Here is a 23,862-nt window from a genome sequence, read left to right as displayed (position 1 = left end):
CCAAGCTATAATGGTCTAAGATCCGGCGTAAGAAATATGATGTATATTTCTTACACCGGATTGTTATCTGTTATTTAATGGTGATAAGAAATAAATATTATGTTACCTAGTTACATTGCGACCGGATATTTTTTTATTAAATTTATTTAATCAATTTCCTTAGTTAGCCATTGGATATTTATAGTGCTAGTGTAACTACTTGTTGCGAGAAGATATCCACGAGGAGCTCCTTACTAGGGATTCAAGTATTACAAACAGTTATATAATTTCAGGCTGACTTCAAGGCTAACTGGAAGTGCCTGTCCTGTTTGGCACCACGTGACATTTCCAGCTGCGTCAATAACATCCTCAACGTGAGAGTGAAGGAAATTTGGGCGACCTACAAGGTAAATATACCAATCATCGTACTATCACATTTATAATTGATTATCATTTATTAGGCTAGTTGACACTTTATTTTAAATGGTCTAAAATAGTTCATTATCATTCTGACAATCGTTCTGTTTAAGACTGAATTTTTTTTTAATATTTTTTTAGACGTGATTACATGTAAATTTTAATTTTTTTTTTGTGTGTGTTTTTGACAATATGAACCAAAACGCCTGTCAGCCAAGACAGTCTTTAATTCAACTGTTTCATGACGTCACTATAATAAATCGCATACAAATGGAGCGTTTGACAATTAGTTCGACGTTAGTGACGTCACAAAATGGACGACAGCGTTTTTGAAGGGTGATATTTGAATTAAGTTTTATAAGAAATCCTTAACTTTTATTAATTGATATCGATATATTTCGGGCCCTTATTCCATGTACTACACGAAATCAATATTGTTTAAATTAAATTTGATATGAGTCAACTACCCTATTGTCCATTATAGGGCCAAGTCTTCCTCCTTTTAACGCATTTTACGCTACCCTAATCTTAATTGGCGGACTTATTTTATATAATGTTTTATTTTTAATGATGTTTGCCTTGCAACAATTACTGTCAGACGATAACTCAGACCAATTGCCTATAGGTCCTGCCTCGCTAGATCATGATCATATATTTTATACAGAGGGGTAACCCTCTGTATAAAATATATGATCATGATCAAACGTCATACAAAGAGGAGACTCATTCTCAGCAGTGAGTAAAATATGGGTTCATAATGATGTTCGTCACGAGGTTTCACATGAATAGAAAAAGACAAATAGTTGACGACGCATTGCGATGGAAGAGATCAATATTTTAATTCCGCCGCCATTTATCGACAATATATCTCTTTCTCTTCACGAAATATGTCATGGACACATCGTTTAAACTGATTTTAATGGGACTTTCACTAAAAGATAGATGAAATTGATTGATTGATATAGGCTACGTTTATCCCGTAAAAGTCCATGGTTCTCTCAAAGTGAAAAACATAACTACATACATACATAGCGTCCGCTAGACAATTAATATTACAAATATCGTGTTTTGTAATATAAGTTAATGTTGTTTGCAGAATGAACTGAACACCCTCGTCGCAGAAGGTATCAGGGAAGTTGTGAACAGGTGGTGGTGGTAAGAGACGGAGAAATCGAAGAAAACATCCGTTTTATTTTTCAGTCAATTTTATTGTAAAACTAATTAATTAATAAATAAAATTTTAAATGTGTTTTTGTGTTTTTCAATTTACTGTCGAAATATTAATAACAATGGGTAGGTGAGACATAGTAAAATCTTTTTTACGACAAGATAATACTGAGAGCTATAAAGATCGTGCAATAAGTTTAAAAATGCAAAACGAATTGGTAGCTAGCGGTGGTATTCCAAAATCCCTAATGTAAAATCACTGCGACTGGTCTCCTGTTAAAAATTTCTGCTTATTAAAAAGGTAAGATAAACCTTTTAAATGACCCTCCTAGATTAAAATAACCTAGTAAAATAATGTAAAACCACTTAAAAATCTTCCTTTGCATGTGGTAAAGTAATGGGTATTAGTAGAATGCAAGTTACTCCTGGATATGCGTTCTCAAGTATTTGAAAGGACCTACTTTTTTTTTTGGTTGTCTAAATGCCGTAGGCTCCTTAACGAGAGCTCAGTGGCGTCACCGGGGTTGCCAGCGCAGAAGCATCGTCTTAGGGTCCGAAGGCAGAAGCAGAATCATGTGTTAAAAAGCCATCGTCCGGGTGACGTCAAATATCCCTATCAACTCAAAAGTATTGAGAGCAAAACTTAATTAATTTTATATAAACAAGCTTAATGTCAAATTTCAAAAGCAAGCCATACCTACTCAATTCTATGCACATCACTTGATCGAACTGTACTAATAGTCGCGTTTGAAAAACACTTAAAAACCTAGGGAATCCTATTTCGATATCTAGAAATTGTTTCACTGTGGCTTGATAAGCCAATTGTATATTTGCTAGCACAGGTGTAGCTGCAATTACTAGATAAGTAAAAATTTTTAAATTCTGTAACACTGGTATCAGAACTTTAAGTAATAATATTATAATCATCACATTATCTACGTTTTTCCCTCGATTAAGAGATTTAATCAAGGCTACCGTTTGATATAAATATGGATTGCAAAATGCATTTTAATTTCATTTCACAAACTGAAAAGGTGAGCAAAACTTCCATCTTTCATATTTTTGGTACTTACCTATTTAGTTTAGAGCTTTATTTTTTACTCGACGCTTCGATCTATACTAATCTTATAAAACTGAAGAGTTTGTTTGTTTGATTGAACGCGCTAATCTCAGGAACTACTGGTCCGATTTGCAAAATTCTTTCAGTGTTAGATTGCCCATTTATCGAGGAAGGCTATAAATTATCCCCGTATTCCTACGGGAACGGGAACCACGCGGGTTAAACCGCACGGCGTCAGCTAGTAAGTAGTATTAGTACAGTAATTTTTGGATTACAATACATTGCACGTTTAGTAATATTTTTATTTTCCTATTAGAACCTGAACCATGCCTTAATTTAGATTGGACTTAAATTTTGGCAATGCATTAGTATGATTTGATTAAACAGGTCGATGGTCGATGGTTTGGTTTCATTTGTCGCGACAAACTTGTGTAACAGGCTAAAAGTTGATTTTTGAAAATATTTTGAATTATTAATTAATTTATTATTATTACTCAGGCGGAATTCCACGATGAAAGCCGTTCTCTTCGCTTGCCTGTTGGCCATCGCTGGCGTTGCCGCCATGCCTCGGGACATTGATGGTGAGTAATGTTTTGACCTTATAATAAGTAGCTATAGGCTATAGGTTCGGCTGGTGGGAGACTTCGGCTTTGGCTAGTTACACCTTACCTACAAAGACGTACCACCAAGCGAAGACAAGTAGACACTGAAAGGAGCGTGGATTTCATCTTATTCCTAACAAGTTAGCCCGCTTCCATCTTTGATTGCATCATCAATTACCATCAGGTGAGATTGTAGTCAAGGGCTAACTTGTCGAGAATGAAAAAAAAAGTTGAACCTAAATGACGGTAATCTGTGCAGATACAATTATATAGAAAAGTGTTAAATGCATCCTCTGTTAAATCTGAAAAGTGTTCAATGGCCAGAAAAAACCTTAAAGCTTTTAATTAATAAAATAACAAATAATAGTGCGTGCTATAAATAAATATATTTACAGGATGTCCCGCATTTAATGGATAAAACGCAAGCGATAGATGTACCACCTAATTATCTATAACAAAGTTCTAAAAAACATCCCTAGGGTCACCCTAGCAGTGGCGAAGAGTCCATACAGGCCGATTCCCAGGTTACCTTTTAAAAATCCATACATACATATTCATTATTGTAAAGAATATACATACTCCTATGAGAAACCGGAGTTTGCATCAACTGGTATGAATTTCCTTTTCTTTGGGATGGCTTCGTCAAAATTTCATCCTTCGCCACTGCACCCTAGGGATGTTTTTTAAACCTTTGTTATACTTTTTTCAGATTTATAAATTTTTCTACCTTGAATCAGACAATTGTACATCAATTAAACTGTAGTTGAGATTTTAAAGATCTATTTTTTGTTGAACATTACTTACAACCAATGTACGAGTATTATGATTCTATTTTTATGAATAATATTTTATATGTTTTGTACAAAAAGCTTTGAGTGCAAGAAGCATCGTTTGCGTGGCTTTTCTGTTTAAAAACTTTATTTTACATTTTACAGCTCCCGTACCAACACAGAGCCGTTGGATGGATTTGTGGACTATAGATTTCGTTAATAGAGTGATTGACCACGTCAAGGCAGCTGGATATGACCCCTTGCACAAACCCCATCATAGTTTCGAAACAACAATTATTCAGAAGTAAGAATTATAATCTTTTTCTTCTTAGAGTGCCTCTCCATTACTGAAGGTCGGCGGTCAGCTTTCTAAACTTTTCCTTGTCCATGGCTAGGCGGAAAAGTTCTTCGACGGTCTTTATGCCAGTCCACTCCCTTATACTTCGTAGCCAGGACTTCTTTCTTCTTCTTACACCTCTTTTGCCTGCAATCTTGCCCATCATGATGGTTTGAAGGAAACGGTATCTTTCGTGTCGCAAAATATGCCCTAGATACGATATCTTCCGCTGCTTAATGATCTTAACAAGCTCAGTCTTCTTTTGCATTCTGGCAAATCTTTTCAAATTAAAAAATGGAACTGACTTCAAAGACGTATTTCAGTTATTTATATTTTAACACAAAATTACTAAACCGATTTTCATGAAAATGAAATGGGACCAATCTGGAAGAATAATTTTTCAAACAAAAATTTAAAAAAAATACAACATACGTGCCTTAATGAGAACCTCCTTCTTTTTTGAAGTCTTTTAAAATTGCAATAATACGGTAAATAAGACTATTAATACTATCTACTAACTGCTAGTACGACTACACTAATAGTAGACGCAATTAGTAGCAGTCATCATTATCAACCCACTAGGTGGGTGAACTAATGCCATCAAGCGAATCGCTAGGAATTGCTCGATCGCAGTCGCTTCGAAAATTAATAAATGTATGGAAAGACATTTGCTATAGACTAGCCACGTAATCAAGTTATAGATTGGTCTTTCATTCCCATACATTTTTTAGTTTTCGAAGCGTTAGCGTTTGTAGAAAAAGAATCAATGTTTCACATGGCTACGAGCCCAGAGCCTTGGCGATTAATGGCGAGTTGTCCCAACTAAAAGATTAAGGACCTCCTTCTTTTCTCCTTATATCCTGTTGTGGACATCCATCGGCTGATGTGTTGATGAAGCGGCACTTTATGAAAGATCGTGGAAAATAGATGATTTATTTTTAAATACTCCTCTGCATAAATAAAACTCAGTGTTCGTCTCAGTCCAAATCCTTGGCATCCGTATGTGAAGTTGATAAATGTACTCGTATTTGACATTCTTGGTTTTATTTCAGCTTATTATTTGTGAAGGGATACCTTAAGGAACTACACGTCGAAGGTCTGAGTAGTTTCCATATCAACAGTGTAACATACAACATATTGATGGGCCGTCTTGATCTAGATCTGAGTTTGAAGAGAGTGAAAGCCAAATTTGGTAAGTGTTTAAAAATTATGTAGCTGATACCGGGACTTCCTTCTCGTGAAATTATGTTAACCACAAATTGTTTCCAACTTCCAAGTAATAGCCTGTTGAAAATTTTCCTGGAGTGGTGTACGTAAAATACGTAGCAAACCAGACACTATTACGAGTACGCTTGTAGCCGGTACCCTATTGCATACTTTTTCGGGTCAAGTAGTAGAATAGTGCATCCTACGTAACCGCACTTCGACTCTCGACTTGACTTCGATTGTCGCAATCATATTACGAAGACGTACTAGTAAGGTGTTATTATTAAAACCGGGCAAGCGTGATGAAATTCTTATTAATAATATACTTGCGAAACATATTAATTTACTGGTCGAACATACTCTTATAAGTAAGTGACTCCGTTAATCACAAGCTACTTATGGAGCATGGTGTTGCTTCTAAACGTTACAGTATGCAGTACCATTACTCAGTATACGGGATCTTTCTTACGTATGCTGCACCCGTAGTAAGTAGTAAAGAAAGCTACTGAAGTACGTAGTTCATTTACGTAGCTTATTTTTCTCAGGATACCATCATATCAATCAGTTGTTCAAAGAGTGACAATCATTTTTCGCGCATAATTTCGTCTTATATGGTTCAATTCTGATGATTCTTTTTTTTTTTGTAAAGCAGATTTTGGTATAGTACTCCGAGCGTGGTATCATTATTAGGTGTCTGGTTAAAAAGACGAAGGACAGTAAATGGAATTTCTAAACGGTTTGCAGTACTTACATTGTGGTTGGGCTTAATTAGTATGCAATGATGACAAATTTCCACCTAGTGAAACTGTCGAGTCGTAACTGTCATTACATGTCTGATAATGAAGACGAGGGACAGTTAAGGGAACTCGCTAACAAATTTTTGGATATTCAAATTTCGAAGGATAATGATCTTTTAAAATTATGATTGTACCTATTGTTCCGGAGGGCGTGGTTTCGAATCCGGTCCGGGGCATGCACCTCCAACTTTTTAGTTGTGTGCATTATAAGAAATTAAATATCACGTGTCTCAAACGGTGTAGAAAAACATCGCGAGCAAACCTGCATACCAGGCAATTGTCTTAATTTTCTGTGTAAAGTCTGCCAATCCGCATTAGGCAGCGTGGTGGACTTTTGGTCTAACCCCTCTCAGTCTGAGAGGAGTCTCGAGCTCAGCAGTGAGCCGAATATGGGTTGATAATCATGACAATGGGCCCCCAGTGTGATAAACTTTCAGCTTTATTGAAATTATATGTAGGTCTTACTCCATAATCGGTCGGTTTTATTTAATTTCTACTGTCTCGTACGTTTTCAGGACACTACGAAGCTGAAGGTCGCATCGGAGATAGAGGTGGTAAGGGTCAACTCTCTGGCACGTAAGTAACTTGTGCAACATTTATCAGCCTACTTGAAAGGCCCATTACAGTGCCAGGCCACTTTTTTTATAGAAGAGGGGATATGAGGCTCACACATACAATGCTGCTCGAATGTTTATGTTAAACTAGCGGACGCCCGCGACTTCGTCCGCGTGAAATTTAGTTTATCACAAATACCTCGGGAACCATGGATATTTTCGGGATAAAAAGTAGCCTATGTGTTAATCCATGCTATATATATCTCAATACCAAATTTCAGCTGATTCGGTTCAGTAGTCGAGGCGTGAAAGGGTTACAAACATTCATATAATTAAAATCATCAGTTTTCGCAAATTTCGGAAAACCATGAATTTTTTTGGGATAAAAAGTAGCCTATGTGTTAATCCAGAGTAAAATCAATTTCCATTCCAAATTTCAGTCAAATCACTTTAGTAGTAGCGACGTTAAAGAGTAACAAACATACAAACATCCATACAAATTTTCGCGTTTATAATATTAGTAGGATTTAGTTGGCAGGGCCGGCCCGTCCATACGGCGAATGGAGCAGTCGCTCCAGGCGCCAAATGCTACAGAGCGCCGTAATGATAATCCTAGTCAACTGTAGATGGTACTGCGCCTGATTTTCAATGGGGATGATGACTAGGTTTGAATAAATTGATTTTTATGATACATTCGGGTAAATAAGGTCAATGTTAACTAATTTATACAAAAAAAGTAAAGAATGTTTGGATATTTGCAAAATAAATAAGATAATAAAATTTCAAAATCTATCAATTTTTTTTATCGTAATTAGATAAAAATTCATACAGTTTTAGCTTCCTTACATTAAATGTGACATTTTTCAATAAATGAACTATAAACATAAACGCACAAATAACAAAGATATTAGTGATTTTGTTTGAACGCCCATACAAAACCAACGATCAGCGAGCCAACGACGTCACTAGTTCGTGCCATTTTGTATGGAGCGTTTTTCAGGGATCCGCGGCAGCGCCGCAAATCTGACTCTTTAAATCCCTGTAACTCCGAAAGTAATGATCGCAGATAACCTGTTACTTTTAGAAAATTGCTTTACTATTAGCATACTCTTAATTTATATACAATTTAAAAGACTGTCATCATCCCTATTGGTCACCCCAGAGTATGATCAATATCTTCGCGTTCCATTCTTTCTTTATACTTATAATTTGGTACAGGTATCTGCATATTATTAGGAACAAACAGGCGCCATTATTGGATCTCGCTCCATTTTAAAATTTACGTCGGGCCGACGCTGGGTATCGGACTGTATTACTAACGAAGATTGGATAATGTTTTTTTTTTAGGCTCGAAATTGTCGATCTGCGTATTGTGTTGGACACTCTCTTGAGGGTATACCCTGGCCAACCCGCTTACATCATCAACATCAACACTGTCGTCAGCCTTAAAGATATTCAGGTATTTTAATTTATTTGGAGTGATTGCGTATATTTTATTTTAAATCCGTAATATTTTTCTAAAAAATAAAACCGACTTCAAAAACATAAACCCACGAAACTAGACGATGCATTCCTCTCAGTTTCAACCCTTAGTGATACAAATAGTGACTCCAGTTTCTACAGCCTTCCTTCTATTTCTGATAATCTTAATATGTACTTCTCTGATGTATCGAAAAACTTTAATATTATTCATATTAATGCTCAGAGTATTCCTGCACATTATTCAGATATGCTCTCATCTTTTGATAACACGAACATCCATGCCATTCTGATATCAGAATCATGGCTTAAACCGTGTTTGTCTTCAACGTCCTATGCTCTTCCTGGCTTTCGATTAATACGAAATGACCGTATTCATCGGACCGGTGGTGGTGTAGCCATTTATCTACGTTCCCATATCCCTTTCACCATCATAAACTTGTCAAATCCCCAGACGGCACCGGGAGCGGAACATTTATTTATTGAGGTACTTTTTTCAAACACTAAAATGTTACTGGGTGTGTATTATAATCCTAGTCTCACAATAGATTACTATTCTGCTTTTGAAAACCTTTTAGATAAATTTATTCCTTTATATAAACATACTATAATTATGGGGGATTTTAATACGTGTTTACTGAAATCGGACTCGCGGTCTGTGCGTTTAAAAACTCTTGTGAGGGCAGCTAATTTACATATACTCCCTCTGTTAGCTACACACTCATTTCCTAATTCTTGCCCAACTCTTCTAGACATCATATTAGTCTCTTCCCTTGATCATGTTGCCAAACATGGCCAGTGTTCCGCTGATGCTTTTTCATACCATGATTTGATCTATGTGTCCTATAAAATGAGTCCCCCAAAAGCTAAACCGAGAATTCTTCTGCAACGTAATTTTAGTAATATGGACATCGATAGCTTAAAGGATGATGCAGCAGGGATAAATTGGACAAGTGTTCTTACCGGAGCCTGTATTGATGATAGAGTTAATAGTTTCAACACTCTCCTAACGCAACTATACGATGTGCATGCTCCGATTCGCCCAGTTCGGCTTAAGCACCTTCCTGCTCCCTGGCTTACTCAGGAGCTTAAAGCTTTGCAAAATAAAAAGAATTCTGCAAAAGCTAAATATAAAAGTAACAACTGTGATGTTAATAAGAACAAGTATCACACTATTCGGAATCGATGCAACAGGTTATGTAGAGATATGCAACGATGCCATATCCATAAGTCCATACTCGAAGAAGAAGATTCCGGTAGAGTGTGGAAATTTCTCAAGTCACTTGGAGTTGGGAAAGCACGTCAGAATAATGATTCCTGTAAACTTGATTTAGATCAGCTTAATAATCATTTTTCTTCTTCTTGCGCTATTGATGACGTCACAAAACTAAACACTATAAATAATTTAATAGCTTTACCCACTTCTGACGATCCTTCTTTCATTTTCTGTCATATCACTGATAGTGATGTTGTGAGAAATATTAGCGAGGTCAATTCCAATGCCGTTGGTACTGACTGCATTAGTCGTAAGATGATCGTTCCTATCATTAACATCTTAGCCCCGATAATCAAATCCTTATTTAATTTCTCTATTCTTTCCGGGAGCTTTCCTTCGTCTTGGAAAAATGCTCAAGTTACTCCTATTCCTAAGAAAATAAATCCTTCCAGTTTCTCTGAATATAGACCCATTTCCATCCTCCCGTTTCTTTCAAAAGTGTTTGAGCGAATAGTTCACCGTCAATTAAGCCTTTTCCTAACTAGACAAAATCTTTCGAACCCATTTCAATCGGGTTTCCGGACTGGTCATAGTACGACTACTGCATTAATCAAAATTACTGAAGATATTCGCCTTGGTATGGATAATCAATGTGTTACGGTGTTGGCCTTACTTGATTTTAGTAATGCATTTAATAATGTTGATTTTGATCTTCTATTGGCTAAACTAGGTTCTCTCAACATATCTCCTGAAGTGATTGACTGGTTTCGTAGTTACTTGTTTGGTCGCCGGCAGTGTGTGCGAGTCAATGACTCTGTATCTAACTGGTGCACGATTTCTGCCGGTGTTCCACAAGGTGGCGTGTTGTCTCCTCTCCTTTTTTCAATTTTCATTAGTTCTATCACTCTTCAGCTTTCTTCTCTCTACCACCTGTATGCGGATGATCTCCAAATATACGTTCAGGCCAAACTGTCTGATTTGCCTAATGCAATAAATGTTATAAATAAGGATTTAGATTCGATAGTACAATGGAGCAATTCATACGGTCTGAAAGTGAATCCTTCCAAAACTCAAGTTATAGTTATAGGTAGTCATAATTTGGTAGCACGCATTGATTGGGCTTCTATTCCTAGTGTAGTTTTTGATGGAACGCATGTGCCATTTAGTGACACGGTTAAAAACCTCGGTGTTACTTTCGATAAGTATTTTACTTGGGCACCCCAGGTAAGTGAGGTCAGTAGGAAGGTGTTTGCATCTATAAGGTCACTTCGAAGATTAAGAAATTTCCTTCCAGTATCTACTAAAATTGCGCTTGCACAATCACTCCTACTACCAATTCTCGATTATGCTGGCACGTGTTATCTTAATTTGAGTGAGGAACTGCTTGATAAGCTTGAGCGCATTCAGAACATTTGTATAAGATTCATATTTGGACTTCGCAAATATGATCATATTTCCGAATTTCGCGATAAACTCAAGTGGCCTTCAATTCGCCTTCGCAGGAATACTCACATTCTTTTTATTTTATATAACGTCCTTTTTAACCCTGCTACTCCCCCATATCTAAAGGAGCGATTTAACTTTCTCAGTGATTCTCATTGTCGCTCACTTCGATCTGAGGATAATTTCATTCTAAAAATTCCTTCTCATAATACTTCCTATTATTCTAAATCATTCTCTGTAAAAGCTGCTCGCCTCTGGAATTCCTTACCTCTCGAGGCTCGGCGTGCGCAATCTCTAGCTTCTTTCAAACAACTGGTAAATATGCACTTCTTTCCTCCTTGACCTTTTTATCATTCCGTATTTATTTTCGTTTAAATGATTTTATTTATTTGTTCATGTTTAAATAATTGTTGATGTTGTCTTGTTTCTTACTTTTTACATCTAAATTATTTAAATAAAATTTTCGTATGTATGCTTATGTTATATATATATATATATATATATATATATATATTTATTTGTAAGTATCCTTATTTATGTAGGAATATATGTAATTGTTGGTAGGTATGTATGTATATTTGTATGTGTTCATATATATATATATATAAATATATTGATTTTGATTTTATATATTATTATCTAAGTGTAATATATCTTCTACTTCTCTTTTTATGTGTACACCCGTCATTATGCATTATTCCTTGTATTTATTTTCTCTTTTTTCGATTGGTTGTCTGGAAGAGATCGCTCATTAGCGATAAGGCCGCCAATTGTACATTAGTTTTTAAGTTAATTTCTTGCCTGTTATTATTATTTTTGGTGTACAATAAAGTATATTTCATTCATTCATTCATTCATTCATTCATTCATTCAAACTAAAAAGCGAAAAATACCATTGTAAAGTTTTTATTTTATTTATTGTAAAGCCCAGTGGAGATCATATCCAGGTTCGAATCTGGGCTGGACCTCCAACTTTTCAGTTGTGTGCATTTTATGAAATTAAATATCACGTGTCTCAAACGGTGAAGGAAAAACATCGTGAAGAAACCTGCATACCAGAAAATTTTCTTAATTTTCTGCTTGTGTGAAGTCTGAAAATCCGCATTGGGCCAGCGTGGTGGACTATTGGCCTAACCCCTAAAGTTTGTAGAAAGATTGATGTGTAATTTGGCTACAAACTATGGTGTCCCAAAACTCAACTATAATTTCTCACAAAACCATCGATATTCATAATCTATATCTATATCTATATAGAGAGGTAAAGTTTGTTGTATTGTAGGAGGTAATCCCTATTGAATCAATTTTGAAAATTCCTTTACCAAAAAAGCTACGTTGATTGTAAAAGTCATAGGCTGTATTTTATTCCTGTATTCTCACGGGAACGGGAACAACTCGGTCGAAACCGCGGGGCGTCGGCTAGTAGTGTACAAAATTGGCGTGACGGTTGCAGCGACATAGGCCAATGCACTTAAAAACGGCGCTCAAAAGATGTTCCAAATGTTAATAGTCTAAGATCCGGCGTAAGAAATATACACCCTCATCTGTTATTTATTAGTGACTAGCTGACGCCACGGTACCTGTTCCCGTAGAAATACGGGGATAATATGTAGCCTATAGCCTTCCTCGAAAAATGGGCTATCTAACACTGAAAGAATTTTTCAAATCGGACCAGTAGTTTAGCTCCTGAGATTAGCGCGTTCAATCAAACAAACAAACAAACAAACTCTTCAGCTTTATAATATTAGTATAGATAAGAAATAATTGCTAGATAATAATCCCATGGACACATTGCAAATAGGTTGCTCCCGTATAAATATTAAGTGTGCTTTTCCACCAGAGGTGTGCCTCGCTAATTTGCTATGCATTTGATATCCACCAATCATATTCAATGGTGCACATAGCTAAGCACTGGTGGAAACGGATTCAACTAAGATATAAGATGAGTTTTTTTATATGGAAGGATGCGTGATAAGGATGCCTGCTATGGGCCGTCGCGAGTGTATTTTGCGGCGGCACATCTTCATAGCGCATCTTTCTCGCACAGCTCCATAGCTTAATATCAATTGGTGGCAACGGTCACATATTACACAGTAGATTTCTCATCTTCGCAGCATAGTTGCATAGCACATCTCTGTGTGCCTAGTGGGAGTTTTCAATATTTTCGTATGTTCGTTAATATCGCGTTAACGTAAACGAAAATTTATATGGAATTGAAACAGTTGCGCACTAAATGGCGCTGTTTCAATTCCTTAGACATTCGTTTTTACGTTAACGCGATAGTAACAGTATCAAACTGCCACTAGGCCCTCAGGTGGAAAAGCACCCAGATAGATGAAATTTTTAACTAAATTTATTTAATCAAATCCCCTCATTGACTATTGGGTATTTAGAGTGCTTGTGTAACTATTTGTATAAGGAATTCAAGTATTACAAACAGCGTATTGTGAATTTTGTTAATATTTTGTTTCTATTGTATTGTGTGTCTATGTGCAATAAAGAATAGTTTAATTTAATTTTCAAACACATATAATATAATAATACATATATAATTTCAGGCTAACTTCAAGGCTAACTGGAAGTGCTTGACCTGTTTAGCACCACGCGACGTTTCCAGTTGCGTCAATAACATCCTCAACGTGAGAATGAAGGAATTATGGGCAGAAAACGATGTAAGTATATCAATGATCGTACTATCATCATCATTATATATTTAATGATCTAATACAGGGTAGACCTCCCTCCTTTTAGGAGAGAATTTGGAACTTAGAGTAATTGTTTGTCCAGCAACGATAACTATCAGATGTTGATGATGATGACTAAAACCTACACCTTGCTCTCAGAGGCGCGAGAGTCTAACTCAACTGACTTCGTACGAACTAACATAACTTTAGGCTACTACTGAAAATTTCTTAGACGAAAGAGAAGCATAATATTTCATACCCAGTAGACAAATTGACAAAAAAGACAAAAAAAGAAAGCTAATTGTCGACTAATCGCGACGAAATTTCAATGCAATAAAACCTGCAGTATGCCACATAAATGCCGGGCATTCTTTTATTGGTCCACTGTTTGAGTGGACAGTCAAGCCTTAATAAATTTTATAATTTAGTAATCTGATATTTGGCATTACTTAAAAATATAGATCTTTTTTTCTTATTTTCTCTACGAGATAACTTATCGTTAACGAACGAATCCGTTTCGGGGCATACACCTTCAAATTTTCAGATGTGTGTTTTTAGAAATTAAATATCACATGTCTCAAACGGTGAAGGAAAAACATCCTGAGGAAACCTGCATACTTGAGAATTTTCTTAATATTCTCTGCGTGTAAAGTCTGCCAATCCGCATTGGGCCAGCGTGGTAGACTATTGGCCTAACCCCTCATTCTGAGAGGAGACTGGAACTCAGCAGTCAGCCGAATATGATTTGATGGTGATGAATGTGTAATATAAGTTAATGTTGTTTGTAGGTTTTTCTGAACACCCTCGTCGCAGAAGGTATCAGGGAAATGGTGAACAGGTGGTGGTGGTGGTAACAGACGGAGAAATCGAAGAAAACATTTTAATTTTTCACATTAAATAAAGTAAAAGTAAATTTTATTGTAAAACTAATTAAATAATAAATGAAATTTGAAATATGTTTTTGTGTTTTTCCAATTTATTGCCGCATTATTGATAACAATGGGTAGGGAACACAATAAAACAAGCGCACAAAAAATAAACCATGAATCTTCGACGGCGCTGACACCATAGAATAAAAATAAGACCCCGCCAACATCAGCGCAAAACTCGTCAGGGTGTCACCATACGGTGATGGCAACAACAACACCAGCTTGACAACAACATAACCACGACAAGAGAGCTTGGGGCAAGAGGAGCTGCGGACTCCTGTAAGTGTGCCGCATGAGATGGTGTCGTTCACTCAATGAGAGCGTCATGCGTGCGTACTATGGGGCGACAGAGGGGGGAACTAACCTCGCTACGTACCGATCAAGAATGTTGTCTTTCCTTCAGACTCTTGAGCCAATAGTGATCGTGACTACCACTATAAGATCAGGTGCTGGCAATCCAGTGGTAATCTGCTGGAATGTTCCACATGACGATAATCTGGTTAAAGCTGCAAAGGAAGTATCAGAATACTTGAGAGATTACCGCCATACTACCTTGAGAGATTACCGCCATGTGGAATGTTGAGTCAACTATTATTGTTCTGATAGTCGTTTCAGTCGATGGTCATCTAGCAAAAAGCTTCGACCAACACCCTAAGAAGCTTTTGCTTAACTGTTGGATCAAGAGTCGGATACAGAAGGATTCTTGAAACAGCGCGGATTGTGAGGAGGTTCCTCACTCTGGAGCCCTGATTTTTTTTTAAATGGACAAGTAAATAAATAAAAGTAGAAAAACAATATGTAGGCTACGATAAAGAATAAGGAATAGGGACATAGAAAAATCCTTTGTACAACAAGATTAAATTGAGAGCTATAAAAATTATGCAATGAATTTAGAAATGCAAAAAGAATTGGTACCTAACCGAGACATCCTTACAGTAAAATCCTTTCTAAAACAAGATGAAAATGAAATCTATAAAGTACATGCAATTTATTTAGAAATGCAAAATGAGTACTCATACTCAGTGTTTCTTCACCCTTCTATTCCTAAATGGTGTGCCTTGCATTTGATTTCATTTTAGGAATTTAGGAATAGCAAGTGGTTTTCCATCATCTAACTGGGTAGTAAGATGATGAAAAATGTGAAGAAGGTGAAGATAAAGCAATAGGCAGGTGTGAAGTGCCTGTTTAGGAAGACTGTGAGACATTACTTGTTAGCTTTTCTATTGTTAGTGTAGTAATATTTGTGATAGCCCAGTAGCCCAAAAACATCGTGAGGAAATAGAATTCTCTGCATAGCAGAGAATTTTCTTGATTCTCTGCGTGTGTGAAATCTGTCAATCCGCATTGGGCCAGCGTGGTGGACTATTGGCCTAACTCCTCTCAGTCTGAGAGGAGACTTGAGCTCAGCAGTGAGCCTTTTTTTAATATGCACACAACTGAAAAGTTGGAGGTGCATGCCCCGGACCGGATTCGAGCCCACACCCTCCGGAATCGGAGGCAGAGGTCTTATCCACTAGGCTATCACGGCTCAAGTAATACGAGCACAATATTGAAATGAGTATTGTTCTATTTTTTTTTCGGGCTTATGCGCGGTGGATTTACAGAACGGAGGTCCTGGGTTCGATCCCCGGCTAGACCGATTGAGATTTTCTTAATTGGTCAAGGTCTGGCTGGTGGAAGGCTTCGGCCGTCGCTAGTTACCACCCTACTGGCAAAGACAAGCAATTTAGCGATGTCGTGTAGAAACCGAAAAGTGTGACTGCATCACCAGTTACCACCAGGTGAGATGTAGTCAAGGGCTAACTTGTAAAGAATAAAAAAAAAATTAAACAACACAAGTGTATGTTTGTGTTTTTTGCAGGATGAAATAAATTATTTCATCGCAGAAGGCTTCTGGGAAATCCTTAGCAGATGGTTCACTATAATACGACCAATTTAAATAGAAGAAAACGTTAGTTTAATGTTTCAATCAATTTTATTGCGAAACTTATCTATTAATAAATGCAATTTTTGACATCGTTACAATACATTTTTTTGTTTGTCAGTCTGAATCAATCATCATCATCATCATCATATCAGCCGATGGACGTCCACTCCAGGTCATGGGCCTTTTGTAGGGACTTCCAAACATCACGATACTGAGCCACCTGCATCCAACGAATCCCTGCGACCCGCTTGATGTCGTCAGTCTACCTGATGGGGAGTCAGGCAACGCTACGCTTACTCGTGCGGGGTCGCCATTCCAGCACTTTGGAACCCCAACGTCCATCGGCTCTTCGAACTATGTGCCCCGCCCATTGCCACTTTAGCTTCGCAACTCGTTGAGCTATGTCGTTGACTTTGGTTCTTCTGCGGATCTCCTCATTTATGATTCATTCACGCAGAAATACTACTAATATCTCGTAATAGCTCGTTCCATCGCCCGCTGCGTTACTTTGAGCCTTCTTGTGAGGCCCATAGTTAGCGACAAGACAAATGCACCAAAATCAGCCAGTATTACTATTAAATTAAATTAATATTTTTGTGTTTATGATACATATAAATAGTTGACATTTATTGTCAAAATTATTAAAATTAAAGAATTAAATGTTTTTTTATTATATTTTATCTCACAAAGTTAATTTTATTCATAAAATGTTGAGCACTTTTCTGACATAAAAAACTCTTTGCCAAGATTTAAAAAAGTACCGTTTCATTTTAGACGAATTATAAAGGTTTTATATTACATTACGGCACATGTGCATTTTACTTTACATTACGGCTCATGTGCGTAATGAGATACATTATGATATTGAAATTGGTGAAATAAGCGATACTTTACGAGCAAATGTGTTATAAATTAACTTACTAAACATTCCGTTATTTTGCCGACAGTTGATTCAGTTACCAGATTTATATTTAATGAAATTTTTCATTGCTGTGCCCTGTAGTACCAGAATTTTTGTGTGGCCAAATCTCCAGTGATCTAGTGGGAAACCGGGCGTTCGTAATACGACGCTACACCGCGAAACGAAAGCCTTCAAGTATTGGTCAGATAGCCAATGAACTACTTACGGTCAAAGGGTCGCGATTTGACCTAGGTTGGTTGACCCTAGCTGACAGGCGATATGAGTTATGTTAAGTTAAATCAAAACACAAAAACATTCAATTATTAAAGTGATTTATTGATATGTTAACGTAATATAAATAGAGTTAACAATCTTCCACTTGAATTTTATAACACAATGTTGAAACAGGGTTGTAAGGTCTATTCAAATATATCAGAGTAATACAGTTGTGCTCAGTTAAGGGTGGCAGATTAAACCGACTTCAAAACTTCGTCATTTAATATACAATTTGGAAAATATTTTTTTTGTTTGAACTTGTACATCCAGATTAGTTCTATTTCTGTTTAGTAATTTTGTATGAAAATCAATATAACTGAAATACATCTTGAAGTCGGTTCCATTTTTATGATAAAAAGATTATCTACAATAATATATGTGGATAGACCTGGCTTTTCTACTGTTTTAAAATCAACGTATGCTCCTGATCCAGTCAACACCCCAGATGATGACCTGTCCAAGCATGGTGTTTACTTCATGCTGAAAAAGAAAATATTTGTGGTTTTAACTGGTCCTTGCCTGTTCCAATCATACGACGCCGTTCGCAAATTCCATACCTTATTTTTTTAAATCAAATATAATCAGTATTCCGATCGAAAACGTAAAGTCCTTTAATTAGCGACCATTTAAGTCTAAGTTAGCCTTTGGTCCTACTACCATAAGTAAATAAGATAGTTGTGGAATTTGGAAAGTGGCTTTGGAAGATTTCAAGGACCTCCCTCAACCATAAAGCGTATTTTTTTTTTATTATTTTACACGACAGCAGAGAAATAATGTCTCGAATAGCCATAGTTTCGAGGCAACGTTTCGAAAATCATCGTAAACTTCAAACTTTGAGGGTATACAGGAAATCCAGCGTTGCCACGAAGGTAGGTCTGACGACTGCAATTCCTCTTGGTGTACAGTAGAAAATATCGGAAATTACGTTTTATATTTGAATAATTGAGAGAGCCGTGATAGCCCAGTGGATATGACCTCTGCCTCCGATTCCGGAGGCTGTGGGTTTTAATCCGGCCCGGAACATGCACCTCCAACTTTGCAGTTGTGTGCATTTCAAGAAATTAAATATCACGTGTCTCAAATGGTGAAGGAAAAACATCGTGAGGAAACCTGCATACCAGAAAATTTTCTTAATTCTCTGCGTGTGTGTAGTCTGCCAATCCGCATTGGGTCAGCGTGGTGGATTATTGGCCTAACCCCTCTCATTCTGGGAAGAGACTCGAGCTCAGCTGTGAGTCGGTTGATATCGAACAATGATGATAACGTTATGAATAATTGAGGATTCGGAGCCTACCGTATTTACCTATAATGAACTTTGGCGTTAATAAAATGAGATATATCTGGCTATAGCAGGCATTTCTAATTCTTTACAAGTTAGCCCTTGACTGCAATCTCACCTGATGGTAAGTGATGGTGCAATCTAAGATAGAAGCGGGCTAACTTGCTAGGAGTAGGATGAAAATCCAAACTTCTTTTGATTTCTACGCGACATCGTACCGGAACACTAAATCGCTTGGCGTTACTCCTTAGCCGGCAGTAGCTAACCAAGGCCGCAGCCTCCTACCAGCCAGACCTGGACCAATTAAAAAAATTGACCCAGCCGGGGATCGAACCCAGGACCACCGTCTTGTAGACCGCCGCGCACACCACTAAGCCACGGAGGCCGTCGAAGGAGGCTCTCGTTGACATCGTAATCATATCTTACCTGGTACTTTTCATATAGAGGCAGAATTTCGTAGTTGAAGAAGTTGTTGACCTGATCGCTGTAATCGCGAGATCCAACGACTTTCACGTCCGACTGAAAATAAATATCGTTTAATTGTAACTGGCTCTCTTAATATAATAAAAAAGGCTCTTGCCACTATAAATATTCCTGCTAATCGAGCAGTCAGGAATAAGTCGGGATGATGGCAAGAGATCTGATGGATTGACGCTGGTTCCGAGGGAAATGGGGCAGGCCCTAATGTGGGACGCAACATGCGGTTGACACATTAGCACCGTGTCATATCAGGGAGACAGAATCAAGACCGGGAGCCGCAGCAGAAAATGCTGAAACCGGTAAGTGGCTCAAGTATGCCTCTGTGACAGAGAGTTACATATTTGTACCTTTTGCTGTGGAGACCCTTGGGCCATGGAGTCGCAGTGCAAAAAAAAATATCGAATCATTTCACCGCGGCTAGTCGCCTCGACTGGTGACAGAAGGGCTGGCTCATTTTTTGCGCAAAGGATGTCATAAATCGTTGTAGCAAACTTTTTTAACAAAATAATCATCATCATTTCTAAATCGCTTAGCGGCACGTCTTTGTCGATAGGGTGGTGACTAGCCAAGGCCGAACGAAGCCTCCCACCAGCCAGACCTGGACCAATTAAGCCTCAATCCGCCCAGCCTGGGATCGAACCCAGGACCTCCGTCTTGTAAATCCACTACGCAAACCACTGCGCAACGGAGGCCGTCAATGTCTTATGGTTTACTCTTGCATAAGGAGTTATCGCTTCAAAAATTGTCAATCTCTCTGACGCAGCTGTGTTGTCTGGCTTGTTCTAAACAGAGAAGTCCTAGTTTCGATTCCCAGTTCGGATCAGCGGGATTTATTTTTTTTAATTTCTTATACGCATATACTTACTCTGATGCTTTCAGATCTGAGCTCAGGGTTGATAGTCTTGATGTGGGCTATTCCTTGGTAATCGTACCACATATGAGCAGTTCCGCCTACGCCGACGGCAACGAACTCCATGCTGTAATTTTTTAATTATATTAGCAACTGTTTCATCCCTCGCGTATACTCTGCGCCACAAAATAAGTCCCGTAGACGCGGCGCTAATGTCTTAATGGCACTTATTGTCATTTGTATAAGATGCTGTCAATTTTAGTTCAGGTTTTAGCCGCGGGACTTCTTTCGTGGCGTGGAGTCTACTTCCCGTTCCCGTTAACTTAATCGACGTAGCCCAAAGGGAAAGGAATAATAAATAATTAAAAAGGAAAGGAATAAAGGTGTTAGAGTGGTAGTGGACGGGCCAAATCTTTCGCAGAACAGATGGCCACATGAGGAGGCGTGTTCTGGAATGGAGTCCACGTACCAGTAATCCGATGGTACCTTGAAGTGGCTGGATGAGGAAGGCGGAGGATCGTGTGTGTTGGCGTGGTTTTGGAAAGGCCTATGTCCAGCAATGGACGAATGTAGACTGATGACGATAATGATTTCGCGTTCCCATGGGAATACGGGAATAAAATATAGCCTATTACATCAACAAATAACGTGTCTCTCTATTAGTGAAATAATTTTAAAAATCGTTTCACTCACAAACAACTCACAAACAAGGCGTCTGCCCAACTCCTGTTTACACACTTTATAATTATATACTTGGAGAATGTTATCAATGTATGTAAGTTTTATAGAACACGTAGTAGTTGGTGTCCCAAGGTGCTAGCTCCTTGATTTCTGCGCGACGCTTCGGCGCCGCCGCTTACGTCACGGTAACTTGCACGTGAGCGCCGCGCAGCGCCTAAGCGCCTACTCTTCCTTAAAACCTTATTTTGAATGTAATAGAGACTACTTTAGAATGAACAAGTTTATTGAGTTATAACCTTTGTTAAATTTCCAGAGGATTTGAATGAAGAACACGGTCAATCTTGTTCATTATTTTAGTGCAATTACGTCATCCGTAATAGTCATTTGTCGCAGTCACTAAGAAATATTCGCTGTCATTATTTGTGTAACGTCTTTTTTTTTCAAACTGTGGTAATTTAGTGGATAAGACGTGTTATAATGATAGGCGAAAAGGTCGTCGACGTATGTAAAATAGCAGAATCGCAACCCTAGATTGTAGTGTTTGAAAGTTCCTACAAAAGGCCTTTGTCTTGATGATGATGATTGTCGTATTAGGTTTCTACAAAACATCATTTTAGAAATCTAACCATTTGACTAACTGTACAAATAAAAATTATATAATAAGTTAAAGTTTCATACTTTCCGCGGACGGTTCCGGCTATCTCAGTATCACCATACTTGACTCTGACGTCAGCATGACCTGGAACAATGTAAGTTATATTTCAAGAGTAAGATCTATTATTAATTATATTCTAATTTAAAAAAAAAACTAAATTCTGTTATCGCGGCCAGTCCATAGTGAATGGAAGCAACACGTAATGGATAAATCTTGTTTATTGTTATATTAAGTTAGACGTAGTATTTTTATGTATTTATGTGTAGTTTTAATTGTAGAATTAGATTTCTCTTTCTAATTTTTATTATTTTTAAGTTCATAGTAGATTAGTATTATAATATTATAAAGTAGTAGATTTAATTACGGTATTGTCAACGGCGAAGGGTGCGCAGAAAAACTTTAACAAGTTTATGTCTGCACCCTTTAATTTTTATCATGTAATTATTATAAATAATTAAATAAATAAAAAAAAATAAAAAAAAAATCTGGAGCAGTTAGTAAAGCAATACCTATACAGCAATGTCAATAAAAATCGTTTCAGCAATATTGATACTAATTGCCTCATATCCACTTGACTTCTAAATGGACGACTGGTCGCCCATCGTATCCGTTACGTGACATGTAAAAAAATATAAGGTAAACTAAGGGCAATAGGCGAGCACAGTATCATGCTCCGCGCGATAGAGGAATATAAAGATTTTTTTAAATGGCTCACAACGGTAGATTAATACTGCATTCCCTGACTGTCGGCTTCTTCAACGCAGACGGGCTTTTCGATAAAATACTCGCGGGCAGCGAATGGTTAAATACAATATTGCTCGATGTTGTTGAATCGGATTCAAGTAAAAAAATACATAATTCACCGACATGAAACTTATGAAAACATTTTTTTTTTCTTTAAGAAATTGCTGTAGCAATGATGTCACAAAGCTTTGTATGATAACATATCTCGCTGGTTCAACGTAGCTGACGCCACGCAGTTTTACCCGTGTAGTTCCCGTTCCCGTTGGAATACGTGGATAATATATAGCCTTTAGCCTTCCTCGATAAATGGGCTATCTAACACAGAAATAATTTTTCAAATCGGACCAGTAGTTCCTGAGATTAACGCGTTCAATCAATCTAACAAACAAACAAACTCTTCAGATTTCCCTTTTTTACAAGTTAGCCCTTGACTACAATCTCACCTGATGGTAAGTAGGTAATGATGCAATCTAAGATGGAAGCGGGCTAACTTGTTAAGAGGATGAAAATCCACACCCCTTTCGGTTTCTACACAACATCGTACCGGAACGGTAAACGCTTGGCGGTACGTCTTTGTCAGTAGGGTGGTAACTAGCCACTGCCGAAGACTCCCACCAGCCAAAAACCAACTTAGACAAAGCCACAGAATAAATTTAAAAGCAAAATGTAAAATGTCTCACCTATTCTGATGAAGAATCTGGTGAAACGCACGTCGTATTCCAAGATGCCCCACAATATGTTATATTTCATTTTTCTGATATCCAAGTCCGCAGCGCCAAACATTTGAAGGTCCCGAATATGAATTTTGGCCCAAACCAATCTGCAAACCAAAATCTCTGTCTAAACTAAACATTTTATCTAAAATGTTGGAAGAATCGGAAAAAGTCAAGCCATTCGATTCGGGTTGTTTCCGATGGTAACTCCCACGAAGCCTCACTTATTCCGACATTTCCTTCAATTGTCCTCGTACTTCATCGTTTTTTTTTTATTATCAGCCGATGGACGCCCATTGCCGGACATAGGCCTCTTGCCTTGCTCTTGGAGGCTCAAATACAACGGTCTATATTTGGGCCGCCAAAATACAACGGTCTCGAACCGCTGGATGTTGGCGGCTCCCTGCAACCCGCTTAATGTCTTTGGTCCACCTAATAGGGGGTCGACCAACACTGCGCTTCCCGGTGCGGGGTTGCCATTCCAGCACCTTGGAACACCAAACGTCCATCGACTCTAAATGGGTAGGTACATAAAATCATAACAAATTACATACTACCTTCCTCATGAAATACCTACTCTAATTGTTGAAACCAGCACGGAAATCCGTTTTATAGTTCATCTCGAACATACAAACAGAGACAAACAAATGCGGAAAATAACGTTTTATATTATAATAAAAAACAGAATTGAAAATTTTGATAAGCTTACGACAGTTAAA

General features: G+C 37.6%; 2 protein-coding genes across 2 annotated transcripts; one reads left to right on the top strand and one right to left on the bottom strand.

Moving 5' to 3' along the window:
* Positions 1 to 5,401: 5,401 nt before the first annotated feature.
* LOC112057893 (uncharacterized) lies at positions 5,402 to 14,664 on the top strand. Its single transcript, XM_024098492.2, has 5 exons — positions 5,402 to 5,524; positions 6,851 to 6,911; positions 8,237 to 8,348; positions 13,583 to 13,696; positions 14,497 to 14,664. The coding sequence occupies exons 1-5, from the start codon at positions 5,473 to 5,475 to the stop codon at positions 14,560 to 14,562; spliced, it is 405 nt and encodes a 134-aa protein (XP_023954260.1). The 5' UTR covers positions 5,402 to 5,472; the 3' UTR covers positions 14,563 to 14,664.
* A 3,126-nt stretch (positions 14,665 to 17,790) lies between these two features.
* On the bottom strand, positions 17,791 to 23,244 carry LOC112057869 (uncharacterized). The gene is made up of 5 exons (XM_024098437.2): positions 23,111 to 23,244; positions 21,710 to 21,770; positions 20,366 to 20,477; positions 19,447 to 19,539; positions 17,791 to 18,221 (listed from the first exon to the last, which is right to left on the bottom strand). Exons 1-5 carry the CDS (start codon positions 23,211 to 23,213, stop codon positions 18,153 to 18,155), a joined length of 438 nt encoding a protein of 145 aa, XP_023954205.2. The 5' UTR covers positions 23,214 to 23,244; the 3' UTR covers positions 17,791 to 18,152.
* Between the last annotated feature and the right edge of the window lie 618 nt (positions 23,245 to 23,862).

The sequence above is a fragment of the Bicyclus anynana genome, chromosome 4, assembly GCF_947172395.1.
Source record: "Bicyclus anynana chromosome 4, ilBicAnyn1.1, whole genome shotgun sequence".
Taxonomy (NCBI): domain Eukaryota; kingdom Metazoa; phylum Arthropoda; class Insecta; order Lepidoptera; family Nymphalidae; genus Bicyclus; species Bicyclus anynana.
This window is presented reverse-complemented; position numbering and strand designations above follow the sequence as displayed.